Source organism: Scyliorhinus torazame, chromosome 14 (genome assembly GCF_047496885.1).
Source record: "Scyliorhinus torazame isolate Kashiwa2021f chromosome 14, sScyTor2.1, whole genome shotgun sequence".
Taxonomy (NCBI): Eukaryota; Metazoa; Chordata; class Chondrichthyes; order Carcharhiniformes; family Scyliorhinidae; genus Scyliorhinus; species Scyliorhinus torazame.
The window spans coordinates 96,217,400-96,231,409 of NC_092720.1; the positions used below are offsets into that span (position 1 = coordinate 96,217,400).

Genomic DNA, 14,010 nt, shown 5'->3' on the forward strand with positions numbered 1-14,010 from the left:
GGTGATGTTTGTGCAGTGTGTCCAGGAAGCTTTTTTAACACAGTATGTAGATTGTCCGACCAGAGGGGAGGCAATATTGGATTTGGTACTTGGTAATGAACCAGGGCAAGTGATAGATTTGTTAGTGGGGGAGCATTTTGGAGATAGTGACCACAATTCTGTGACTTTCACTTTAGTAACGGAGAGGGATAGGTGCGTGCAACAGGGCAAGGTATACAATTGGGGGAAGGGTAAATATGATGTTGTCAGACAAGAATTGAAGTGCATAAGTTGGGAACAGAGGCAGGCAGGGAAGGACACAAGTGAAATGTGGAACTTGTTCAAGGAACAGGTGCTACGTGTCCTTGATATGTATGTCCCTGTCAGGCAGGGAAGAGATGGTCGAGTGAGGGAACCATGGTTGGCAAGAGAGGTTGAATGTCTTGTTAAGAGGAAAAAGGAGACTTATGTAAGGCTGAGGAAACAAGGTTCAGACAGGGCGCTGGAGGGATACAAGATAGCCAGGAGGGAACTGAAGAAAGGGATTAGGAGAGCTAAGAGAGGGCATGAACAATCTTTGGCGGGTAGGATCAAGGAAAACCCCAAGGCCTTTTACACATACGTGAGAAATATGAGAATGACTAGAGCGAGGGTAGGTCCGATCAAGGACAGTAGCGGGAGATTATGTATTGAGTCTGAAGAGATAGAAGAGGTCTTGAACGAGTACTTTTCCTCTGTATTTACAAATGAGAGGGGCCATATTGTGGAGAGGACCGTGTGAAACAGACTGGTAAGCTTGAGGAAATACTTGTTAGGAAGGAAGATGTGTTGGGCATTTTGAAAAACTTGAGGATAGACAAGTCCCCCGGGCCTGACGGGATATATCCAAGGATTCTATGGGAAGCAAGAGATGAAATTGCAGAGCCGTTGGCAATGATCTTTTCGTCCTCACTGTCAACAGGGGTGGTACCAGGGGATTGGAGAGTGGCGAGTGTCGTGCCCCTGTTCAAAAAAGGGACTAGGGATAACCCTGGGAATTACAGGCCAGTTAGTCTTACTTCTGTGGTAGGCAAAGTAATGGAAAGAGGACTGAAGGATAGGATTTCTGAACATCTGGAAAGACACTGCTTGATTAGGGATAGTCAGCACGGATTTGTGAGGGGTAGGTCTTGCCTTACAAGTCTTATTGAATTCTTTGAGGAGGTGACCAAGCATGTGGATGAAGGTAAAGCAGTGGATGTAGTGTACATGGATTTTAGTAAGGCATTTGATAAGGTTCCCCATGGTAGGCTTATGCAGAAAGTAAGGAGGCATGGGATAGTGGGAAATTTGGCCAGTTGGATAACGAACTGGCAAACCGATAGAAGTCAGAGAGTGGTGGTGGATGGAAAATATTCAGCCTGGATCCCAGTTACCAGTGGTGTACCGCAGGGATCAGTTCTGGGTCCTCTGCTGTTTATGATTTTCATTAATGACTTGGATGAGGGAGTTGAAGGGTGGGTCAGTAAATTTGCAGACGATACGAAGATTGGTGGAGTTGTGGATAGTGAGGAGGGCTGTTGTCGGCTGCAAAGAGACATAGATAGGATGCAGAGCTGGGCTGAGAAGTGGCAGATGGAGTTTAACCCTGAAAAGTGTGAGGTTGTCCATTTTGGAAGGACAAATATGAATGCGGAATACAGGGTTAACGGTAGAGTTCTTGGCAATGTGGAGGAGCAGAGAGATCTTGGGGTCTATGTTCATACATCTTTGAAAGTTGCCACTCAAGTGGATAGAGCTGTGAAGAAGGCCTATGGTGTGCTAGCGGTCATTAACAGAGGGATTGAATTTAAGAGATGTGAGGTGACGATGCAGCTGTACAAAACTTTGGTAAGGCCACATTTGGAGTACTGTGTACAGTTCTGGTCACCTCATTTTAGGAAGGATGTGGAAGCTTTGGAAAAGGTGCAAAGGAGATTTACCAGGATGTTGCCTGGAATGGAGAGTAGGTCTTACGAGGAAAGGTTGAGGGTGCTAGGCCTTTTCTCATGAGATCAGAGATGGATGAGGGGCGACTTGATAGAGGTTTCTAAGGTGATCAGGGGAATAGATAGAGTAGACAGTCAGAGACTTTTTCCCCAGGTGGAACAAAGCATTACAAGGCGACATAAATTTAAGGTGAATGGTGGAAGATATAGGGGGGGATGTCAGAAGTAGGTTCTTTACCCAGAGAGTAGTGGGGGCATGGAATGCACTGCCTGTGGAAGTAGTTGAGTCGGAAACATTAGGGACCTTCAAGCAGCTATTGGATAGGTACATGGATTACGGTAGAATGATATAGTGTAGATTAATTTGTTCTTGAGGGCAGCACGGTAGCATTGTGGATAGCACAATTGCTTCACAGCTCCAGGGTCCCAGGTTCAATTCCAGCTTGGGTCACTATCTGTGCGGAGTCTGCACATCCTCCCCGTGTGTGCGTGGGTTTCCTCCGGGTGCTCTGGTTTCCTCCCACAGTCCAAAGATGTGCAGGTTAGGTGGATTGGCCATGATAAATTGCCCTTGGTGTCCAAAATTGCCCTTGGTGTTGGGTGGAGGTGTTGACCTTGGGTGGGGTGCTCTTTCCGGGGGCCGGTGCAGACTCGATGGGCCGAGTGGCCTCCTTCTGCACTGTAGGTTCAATGGTGGTCTATGGTTGGTCTGGGACGGGGGTTCGGCACAACGTTGTGGGCCGTAGGGCCTGGTCTGTGCTGTATTTTTCTATGTTCTCTCTCAAAATGTCCTGCCACCTTCAAAGATCTATGCACATGAGCACCCCATCCCTTTGTCTTTAAAGCTATGCCATTTAGTCTATATTGCCTCTCTCTATTCCTTCCACCAAAGCCTGTCATATTTAGTGCACTTCTCTGCATTAAATTCCATCTACAATTTGTCTGCCCATTCTGCTAGCTTATCTGTATCCTTTTCAATCAGCCTGTCAGCCACACTTCTAAGTTTAATAGAATACAGGGCAGAAGGAGGCCATTCAGCCCATTGAGTCTGCACCGATTCTCTGAAAGAGCACGCTGCACAAGCCCATGTCCCCACCCTATTCCAGTAACCTCACCTGACCTTTAAACACAAAGGGGCAGTTTAGTATGGCCATTCCACCTAACCTGCACATCTTTAGACATCATCAGCAAATTTTGACATCTTTACTTTTTATTCCAATAGCGATCGTTGTAGAGACCTGATAACTTTTAAAAAGAAATCCAAATTCCTTGAGAGGATGACATAACAAGATTTCATATTCTAATTAATTTACTGTAACAAAAGATTAAAAGCACTATTATCTAAACAATTGTGACATTGTTCACTTTGCAGGAAACGCCTACCTTAAACTGAATGGAACACCCCTTATTATTTTTATCACAACCAAAAAGCAGCTTTACTGTACACACAACACTGCCCTTTCAGTAGACATTCGATTCTCCCAAAATCAGTCTGAAATGATACTTGTATCCTGAATATTTACTTTCTGTTCTTTTTATTTCTTAACCTGGTAACTTACAACCCCAGAACTGTCCTTCACAGTGGGGGTACTAACGAAGATCCTCCCTCTAGAACAAACTAGGTCAATCTTCCAACTGTGTTTAGGGGCAGCACGGTGGCGCAGTGGTAGCAATGCAGTCTCACGGCGCCGAGGTCCCAGGTTCGATCCCGGCTCTGGGTCACTCCGTGTGGAGTTTGCACATTCTCCCCGTGTTTGCGTGGGTTTCGCCCCCACAACACAAAGATGTGCAAGATAGGTGGATTGAACACGCTAAATTGCCCCTTAATTGGAAAAAATGAATTGGGTACTCTAAATTTATATTAAAAAATTTTTTTTTTAATCTTCCATCTGTGTTCAGCTCCTCACGAATTTGGCCTTTAGAATTGGGTGTGAGATTCCACCCATGTTCTATTGACCCGGGTTTCTATTCCCGGCTTGGGTCACTGTCTGTGCGGAGTTTTCATGTTCTCCCCATGTCTGCGTGGGTTTCCTCTAGGTGCTCCAGTTTTCTCCTACGAGTCCCGCTTGTTAGGTGAATTGGACATTCTGAATTCTCCTCAGCATAGCCGAATAGGCACCGGACTGTGGCGACTAGGGGATTTTCACAGTAACTTCATTGCAGTGTTAATGCAAGCCTACTTGTGACAATAAAGATTATTATTATTATTATCATGGTGAACCATTGAGACTTTCTGCATCTAGCTACTCTCTCCTGAACCCTGGCAGGCTTCAGCAGAGGTCTGTGACCCCCTTTATTTTACCTTAAATTTAAAGAGACCAACCCAAAATAGCAAGGCCTTATAACTCTCATATATAAATTACTTGTTACAATTATATTAAAAAAAACAGTGCTCCCAGCACTGAGCCTTGAGAAACTCCACTGTCGACCAGCTTCTCGTCTGAAAGATAACTATTTATCACAACTTTGTTTCTGTCCTAAGTCAGTATCCAAGCTGATAAGACTCTCCTATTCCGTGGCCCCTATTCCATGGCCTCAAATTTATCACCAGCCTTTTACATGGTATTTTGTCAAAGGTTTTCTTAAAATCCATATAAACAACAACCATCGTCTTCTCTTCATCAACCTTCTCTATTCCATAATCAAAAAATTCAGTTAGATTAGCCAAGTTCAATCTGCCATTTACAAATCCAGACTGGCTCTCCTTAATTAACTAAATACATGAGATATCTTTTGAAGTAGTGACATTTGTAGATAATCCTCTGGATTGGATGTTATCTTGGAGAGTATGGTATCTTAAATATTTTGCTTCCTTAAATGATGAAAATCACCTAATGCTTGTGGCATTAATTATTTGTTTCATTCTGGTGTTCCGAATCACAGGATCTTTATGGTGTAGAAGGAGACCATTTGGCCCATTGTGTCTGCACCAGCTCTCGAAACAAGCATTGTGGCTTACTGCCATTCCCCTGCCTTTTCCCCACACTTCTGCATATTGTTTCTATTGAAGTAATCATCCAATGCCCTTTTGAATGCCTCGATTGAACCTGCCTCCGCCACACTTCCAAGCAGTGCATTCCAGACCCCAACCAGTAGTTGTGTGAGAAAGATTTTTCTCCCATCATATTTGTTTCTTTTTCAAATCCCGTTAACATCTGTGCCCCCTTGTTGATCTTTTTATGAGCAGGGACAGTTTCTCCCAAAATACTCTATCCAGCCCCCTCAATTTTGAACATCTCTACCAAATCTCCTCTTAACCTTCTTCTCTCTATGGAGAACAGTCCCAACATCCCCAACCTCTCCACTCTATCCTCAAAATTGAAGTTTCTCATCCCTGAATCCATTCTTGTAAACGTCTTCTGCACTCTCTCGAATGCATTCACATCTTTCCTGTAGTGTGGTGCCCAGAGCCATGCACAAAATTCCATCTGAGGTCTAACTAGCGCCTTGTAAAAGGTCAGCATAACCTCCTTGCTCTTGTACTCTATGCCGCTCTTAATAAAGCCCAGAATATGTATTCTTTATTAACTGTTCTCTCCACCTGTCCTGCCACCTTCAATGATCTATGCATATATACACCCAGGTCCATTGCCTCTCCATGTTCTTGCTACCAAAATGCGTCATCGGACATCTATCTATCCATTCCACCGTGTTGATGTGCTTCCATACAGTTCACAACACAAGTTTGTGAAATTGTCCCCTGCACACCAAAATCTAGATCATTAATTTGTATCAAGAAAAGCAAGAGTCCCAATATCGACCCATGGGGAACACCACTGCAAACTTTCCCCCAGCCTGAAAAATATCCATTGACCATTACTGCCTGTTTTCTATTATTCAGCCAATTTTGTAACCACATTGCTAATGTCGCTTTTATTGCATGAGCTTAATTCCTTAACTTTTCTCAAGTCTGTTGTATAGCAGTGTAGCGAATGTTTTCTGAAAGTCAATTAACACCATTTCCTCTGTTTTTAAGGTGAACCTCTGCTGGAAGAGGGTCAAGACCCTTTCCAGATGACTGTGCATCTGCTTGCAAACCCTGGTGAATCTCGAGGATTACAGAAAACCTTAGACTGCCTGTTGCATTGGCTGAGCCCAGAAATCCAGTTGTTCCATGTTTCTGAGCGGGCAACGCCAATCAAACGCTGTGATGCACAACACAGAAAAAGCTCTGGCTACCCATCTCTCTCTGTTATTCTATTCCTGCATGAAGACTTTGGTGAAGAACGAATTTTACAAGTCCATGACTTTTTCCAGGGCCTACCATGGCATTATCATCACAGTGAAAGTGTAGGTGGGAAAATCCTTCCTTATATGATTTGTTGCCAGGACTTCTATTCCTTGGATGCCAACATGCCTCTCTGGGCTGTAAGACAAGTGCATTATGGCACCGAGATCTTGCGAGTTACCGTGTGCTGCAGCAATGAAAATTTTGATGATGCTGTCAAACTCTATGAGTTAATTTTGCAGAAGAAAGCTGCTGTGCAGAAAATGGACTTTTGCTGTTTCACAGTGTTCTCGACCCAGAGTTTCTGTATCCAACTTTCTTTAAAACAATTGCCGCCTGGAGTTCCTGTTGATGTGAAAGAATCAGCTGTGCTTCAGTTCAGAGTGCATGCAATTGGAGAGCTGGTGCCACTTCTTCCAAATCCATGCATCCCCATCAGCAATACGAGATGGCAAACCGAAGACTATGATAGAAACAAGATCCTTTTCCAAGTAGGTATTCCATACTGACAGCCAGAAACTTTGGTTGCATCTCCTTCATGCAGCTATGCCTTAACAAACCTTCATCGTAGTTATTCCACATTCCTACTATTTCGGTAAAGTAATTTCTCCTGAATTCCTTCTTGGGTTTATCAGTGACAATCTTATATTTATAATCTCAAGTTTGGATACCCCACAGATGGAATTATTTTCTCCATGTTTAACCCAGCCCCCAGTCTTCTCTTTTCTAGAGAAAAGATCCCCAGCCTATTTGGCTAGTTCTGGTATCATCTTTGTCAATCTCCTTTCCACTTCACCAAGGTCTCCTTTGTTCTTTTAATAATATGGAGACCAGAATTATGCACAATACTGCCAAATTTGATCTGGCCCAGATTCAATACAAGTTGGGGACAACATGGAAGCATAGTGATTAGCACAGTTGTTTCACAGCTCCAGGGTCCCAGGTTCGATTCTCAGCTTGGATCACTGTCTATATGGAGTCTGCACGATCCCCCCTTGTGTGCATGGGTTTCTTCCGGGTGCTCTTGTTTCCTCCCACAGTCCAAAGATGTGCAGGTTAGGTGGATTGGCTATTCTAAATTGTCCTTAGTATCCAAAAAAAAAAGGTTAGGTGGGGTTACTGGGTTACGGGGATAAAGGGGGATAGGGTGGAGGTGTGGCGGGGTGCACTTTCCAAAGGCTGGTGCAGACTTATTGGGCTGAATGGCCCCCTGCACTGTAAATTCTATTTTTTAAAAAGTTAACAATTTGCATTCACATGAGGTTCTTGTAAGTGTTGTCCATATGGTTCATCAATGTCAGCACTCTGGAATTGATTTCCTATTGGCCCGCTACAGATGCTTCACTCTAGCCCAGACATCACCCCAGCATTATCTGTCTATCAATCTGTGATGCTAATTTAAATATACATTTATACTTTGGTACAGATCATTTGGCTTCACTATGCCTAGAGTAAATTGCAACTGAGGGATTATTGCCTTTAAACTCAGTGCAGTATAAGGATAATGTGAGTTTGTTGCTAAAACCTTTCTTTGCTTGAGAACCAACATTAATTATGCAAATTGTGTTCAATACAATGTAAACTTCTGCTAATCTTTTCAATAAGACTATTGAATATTTTTCAAATTAGTTAAATGTGTAAACTCTTTCATCAAATACCTCAAAGGTAATTATTGAAAAGGGCAGAGCATTACAAAGCAAATCTCTTTCAGCAGATAAAGCCCCTTGTAGAATACTAGTTTTTTTTAATACTCTGTACCTTCATGTTTAGCACCCACTCTGATAACTTCCCTTTTGGTAATTCAAATATATATAAAATTGGTATTTAACATTAATGTTTTTAAATAGTGCTTTTGTTATGTATTCGCATCTTGTTAAACTGAGGCTCATTGAAAATGAGCTCATTTTGTTTGGAGTGTTTACTACCAACTAAGTTAATTGTGTCCTTTAAAGATCTTCATACTGATCTACTAACTTTAAACCCCTTACAGGTCAGAGGGAATATTCAGTACTTGGACAGAAATTACCCTGCCTCCCAAGTGCATGGTAATACTGGTTTAAGCAATTACTCATGTAGTTCTGTGCTATGCAATCAAAATTCACTTCCAGATAAGTGGCTCTACAACAAAATGCCTCGGGGCAAGATCAGAATGGTTTCCACTTTGACAGAAGGTGAATCAGAGAGGAGATGTGTGAAAGGAAAACAAAGAAGCAGTTTAAATGAAATGCTGGACAGAATTGATATGAGCACCTCAGAGAGTTTGTGCAGCACGCCCAAAAGCAGCTCCTGCTACTCATCACAGCGCAGCAGTCCAGCAACATTATCTCGCTGCGATCTTGCGTGCTACTACAACACATCTACAAATCTCCGAAACTTTGAAAATGAAACCAACACTGGACTACAAAATGCAGAAACCGATGTTGACACTGGATTCATAGTCACAAAGTCATACTTATCTTCTGACGATAGCCTCTGTTCTTTGGACACATTTCCAACAAACTTAAAGACTAGTCTTCCTAGTTTAAGTTCAACAAGCCTTGCATTAAAACCAACAGTAAGAACTGGACTAAAAGGTGCAATGTCTTCTGAGAATACCAGTATTTTGAGCAGGAAATGGCACACCTCCAATGTTGAGTTGAAGCATGCACATTGTTGTCAACAGTCACTTGAAGCCCACCCGCAGTTGTATGAAAGTGGTGTGGAGGAAGAATTTTTCATCTAGAGTGACATATGACAACTAGTTGTGAAACTAGATTTTGCCTGCAAAACAATGTTGTAAAGTACACGTACTTGCAGGAGGCAACACCATGAATTAACAAAATCTAGGCCGTTTGTCATTTTTCTTTAAAGAACAAAAGTTGGTTTATTAATCATGTTACAATTTTACTTGCACTCACTGTAAGATTTGTCCTATAGAAAAAGCTAAATTCCACCTGAGCTAAGGATGTGCAGAAATTTTGAAATGATTATCTTTAAATTGTAAACTATTCTTACTTAATTTAACTATAATAATCTAGAATTGCAGAAACTGCACAATTTTCTTGTAACTCTAATCTGCTAAAATAAGCATATAACAAAATTTATCTTCTCCGTGATGTGTAGACATGGGATAGGATTTTCACACTGGCAAGATCTTATGATCTCGCTGACCGCATCCCGCGGTGGAGAGGGATGCATTCAGTGGGAAACCCCGTTGACAATAGCAGGGCCAGCAGATCCTGCTGCCAGCCACTGGCGAGCCGTCCTCTGCTGCTGCAGAACATGCTACAGAGAAGGACGAAAATGCGGAATTTCCACACGTCCCTGTGGCTTGTTTCGCTGGGGAGGTAGGTCCATCCTTGGCCACTGGCGGTGGGATTTTCTGGTCCTGTCATCAAGAGTTTCCCATTGAACACACCCCCTCCGCTGCCAGGGAATCTGTGGTGGGAGTACACTGTTGATGAGACCAGAAAATCCCGCTGGCAGGAACGGCCAGAAAATTCCAGCCATTGTGACTGCATCCTTCAGGGTTTAAAGAAGGGCTCCACATGAAAGTATTGTGTTTTTTTTAAACAAACTGTTTCAATGATTTATGATCAATCTGCAATCTATTTGGAATTTCTTTCTTTGTATTTATCAAGTTTTTGTTTGAAGGTGGCAGATTAGATTGCCTGTTGGATTCACTGATGTTGCCCATTGTGTGACATCTAGTCCATCTAGTTGAAGTGCCTTCAATTGATTAATGCAATTCACACTCTCATTACTCTATAACTTGTCCAAGTCATGGTCTGGTTATGTCAGCCACTGTTTAAACAAAATAAAGTTGATCGGATATTAGAAAGTTTATTTTAATTATTTGAACAGTTTGATTTGTTTTTAGAGGGTGATGCAGTGAGATTCTCTTTTGATATCACCATTTCACAATAAGTGGCAAAGCAGATAGTTTAGAAAATGTTTATGATCACCATTATAGCTCTTGAATTATGCACCGTTCCATTTTATAAAACTGCTAGCCCAGAACTGAAAAGTGTGTACTATTAATGTATCATGTACAGTATATACAATTTATTCTATGAATGAAAATGACAATCCAGTCAGACCGACTTCCTTGTGTTTTAACAGCTTTTTAACATAACAGGTAGAATTCGATCTGTGGCGGACCGTTCTCGACGATGGAACAGGAAGTCGACGTCACTTCTGTTCTAAAATAAAAGCAGAAAATGCTGGATAATGTCAGCAGGTTCAGCAGGATCTGTGGAGAGAGAAATAGAGTTAACTTTTTGAGTCCATATGACCCTTCTGCAGAACTTACGTTCTCTTGCTTTTTGCTGGTTCCCACACAATTAAATTAAAATTTAAGGAGCGGCACGGTTCCGCAGTGGTTAGCACTGCTGCCACATGGCGCCGAGCACCCGGACCGATCCCAGCCCGGGTCACTGTCCATGTGGAGTTTGTACATTCTCCCCGTGTCTATGTGGGTCTCACCTCCACAACTCAAAGATGTGCAGAGTAAGTGAATTTGCCATGCTAAATTGGGAAAAAAAGAATTGGGTACTCTGAATTTATTTTTAAAAATTGAAATTTAAAGTGTCGGCAGCGTGCACAAGAGGCACGTCCGATCAGGCCGCGGAGAAAGCTTTTGAGTGGCAAAACCATCATTAGCTGACAATACTGCAGGTACGGGCGGGCTATGGAAGAGCCTCCTGGACAAATAGGGAGGCTCCTGATCACAGCCATAACTTTCCTGTCCAACTCCATTGCCTCTATCATAGACCCGTTGAAGCACATAGCTTCAGATTTAAATTTCACTTGCAAATATTTTGCATCGCATCACATTATTCATGTGTATGTCATTGTTACTTGTTGGGACTGCTTTGTCAGAGCTCATTGTACTGGCACACCTCATGGTTTGCACACATTGATGGTTGGTTACAGGGGAGTTGGGGGCAATTCTTTATTGTGGAAGAAATCTTGTGTTTTTATTGAATGGTCATTTTAGTGTGTAATGTTGGACTCGCCACTGTAGCCACCTAAAATGGCTGATTCCCTATTAATTTGGCCAAAACCCGATATAAAATGGCTAACCGAAAAGGCTGATGGGAAAAGCAGCCAACAGGACACAAACGGACAGCTGCAGACAGAATAGCGTATTCGGCTCTTGGGAAGTCGGCCCAGATCGATACCTACGACTATTAGCAGCACATCAACACAGACATCTGCAGTTTAATCGGCTATCCCCGGGAACAATTGCAACATATTAGCAATTGAATGCCAGGCCAGACCTCTCGGCGCCTGCAGTGGCCGAAACAAAGACAGGTGAACGACCACCCCCCCGATCGAGGAATCGCCCCATTATTGGAGCATATCGAACCCAGTGATTGGGAACAAATCCAATCACTTGGGACTCAGGGTCAAGGGCCGCCCCGAGAGGCGGGAAGCCCCTGGGCCCGATAAATTGAGGCGCCAAGTTCAGATCTCTCTCTCTCTCCCTTCTTCTGCTCACAACCTTCGCAGGAACATCGACCAGAAACAGTAAGTCTGACTCCAGCGATCGCTACCCGATAGAGATTCCTTGCCATCGACCCGTATCAGCCTTTTGAATCCCGCAGGCCAGATCCAAGTCGATAAACCATTCGTTTCCCTGACCTGGTGGGCCATCCCCAAAAGTTAAGTATTGGCCAGTAGTGGTAGGTTTTGATATAGATAAGTAGGATTATTGTGTAAGTATTGATTGCTGTATATAATAAATGACCGTTGATTTCAATCTTCCTAAGCGGTGTGCTGACTTATTAATCATAACTCGAGCTTGAACCACATGGCGGTATCCGAAAGATACCTGGCGACTCGTGAGCAAAGGTGACCTAATCAGAGCTAATAAAACTAAGGCTAAAAAGAGCAACATAATTGGCGACTCTGCCGGGACCCGACATAGAAGTGGAAAACCACTCTGGGAGAACCCCAGAAATTTGAATAGAATCCAATTGGAAACAAAAACAAAAAAACCACAAGTGTTCAAGCGGTTCTGGTTAATAACTCACAATTCGGAAATGTGTGCATGCATGCGTAACTAACAGGGTTATAAGGTAAAACTGATTGTTGCGTCAAAACTATCGGAAGTCGGTATTTTCGTAAATTAGCGCAAGCCGTACCCGCATCTACAACACCACCTTAGCCCCCTGTTCCAAATTTGAACGTAGCAAGCAGATAAGAGAGATGGCCATGCAGGCTTAGCAACGCCTCATGAACCCCGAAGAATTTGCGGTCGCACCGATCATCAGCATTAAAGTGGGACAGTGTCCCATTTGGGAAGCAGAAATTCGGACATTTCTACAGAGCAAAGGATGGCCCATGTGGCGCGGTTTCTGAAATAATGACGACTCGGGTCCCGGAAGTATAGGGCATACTTGGTGGGAGAACATGAGTGAAATTCATAAGAAAAGCTTAGCAAAAGCGCGCAAGCCAATGGCAATCGTGTCCTGCATGGCACAATTGCGAGGGACAGAGGAGGTCATCAGGACGCTCCGAAAAGAAATAGAAGGCATACATCGAATAAGTAAAATCGATGTATGCGAGATGGCAAAGGAGAACCTGGAATTGAAAAGGCAGTTAGAAGCCAAGGACGAAGAGGTGGCTGACGCCAAACGGGGTCACCAGTCTTGTCTGGCGCATTTAAGCAGTTTTCAATCCCAGTATGAGAAGGCTTATCAGGACACGCAGCGTGCAGTCCTGGTTAAGAAAGAGACAGAGAAGCAGGTGGAGACGCTACAGAAGCAATGTAGTGATCTCAAGGCAGCCTTGAGAGCGCTCCACGCTGCAACCACGGAACAAAGGCAGAGTACCTTAGACCATGCGAAGTGCCGAAAGCAAATTGCAGACCTGCAAGCAATGCTTTCTGTCCAAAAGGGATTCCAAGACACCTTTGGGGAAAGTTTAGAACAGGAAGACGGCCCTGATTGGGAAGAATTGCAAGAGACAGCGCAGAGATATGTTCAGGGAACAGGTGCGCAGGGAAAGCCCCAAAGGAGGAACGCACCCCCACCCCCCACACAGCAGGTAATACAGGCTCCCATAAACCCTGTAACAACCCACCGCACCGCCACAGCAGATGAGGCGGAAATCTTATATTCCACCTCCCTCACAGTGACCCAATTACGGGACGCGTGTGCTAAAATCACACTGTTCCTCCCCGCTTCAGACCCACACCATTTCTTTGCCACCGTCAAACACCAGGCGTCCGTGTACGGCCTGGTTGAGAAAGAGCAGGTAAAGCTCACGGTCCTCAGCTTAGACCCATTGGTCGCAGCAGCCCTTCCCGACCCACAGAATGTAGGAGGAGGCACCCTTGCAGAAATGCATATCGCGATCCAGGATGCGATCGGGTATAACCGGGGCGACCCCGTAGATGGCCTAAATAAGTGCAGACAGAAAAAGTCGGAACACCCCACAGCGTTCTCAGGACGCTTGTGGATTCACTTTGAAGCCGTTTTCGGAAACGTAGACCGTGCCCATTTGTCCGCAGACAATATGGCCAAATGGACCCACACCCTTATCTCCCGTGCCACGGAAGCAGGACAGAATGCCTGTAGTAATTATGACCCCTCGGAGGAGGCTCATAATGAGAAGTGGGTGGTCAAAAGATTGTCCCGCGTTTGGGAACAAGCGGCTGACAGTAAACCCGCAGCTAGAACCCCCGAGGAAAAACAAGCCGCCGTAGACGTGCATGCAATAAGAACCACTCTTCACAACCCCGCCTGGGTAAACAAGGGAAAGAGCAGCCCCCCAGCAAAACCGCAAGAATGCTACAATTGCGGACAGTTGGGACATTTTGCCAAAGAATGCAAGGCCCCTAAAAAGCCA

General features: G+C 44.0%; 1 protein-coding gene across 1 annotated transcript in view; it reads left to right on the forward strand.

The window, feature by feature from the left end:
* The window catches only part of fam124b (family with sequence similarity 124B), a 48,866-nt gene extending 38,872 nt beyond the window's left edge, over positions 1 to 9,994 (forward strand). The window contains exons 3-4 of the mRNA XM_072474519.1: positions 5,923 to 6,665; positions 8,165 to 9,994. Of these exons, the coding sequence (XP_072330620.1) occupies positions 5,923 to 6,665; positions 8,165 to 8,896 (1,475 nt within the window). The 3' untranslated portion in view covers positions 8,897 to 9,994. The remainder of the gene's footprint in view (positions 1 to 5,922; positions 6,666 to 8,164) is intronic.
* The last annotated feature ends 4,016 nt before the right edge of the window (positions 9,995 to 14,010 follow it).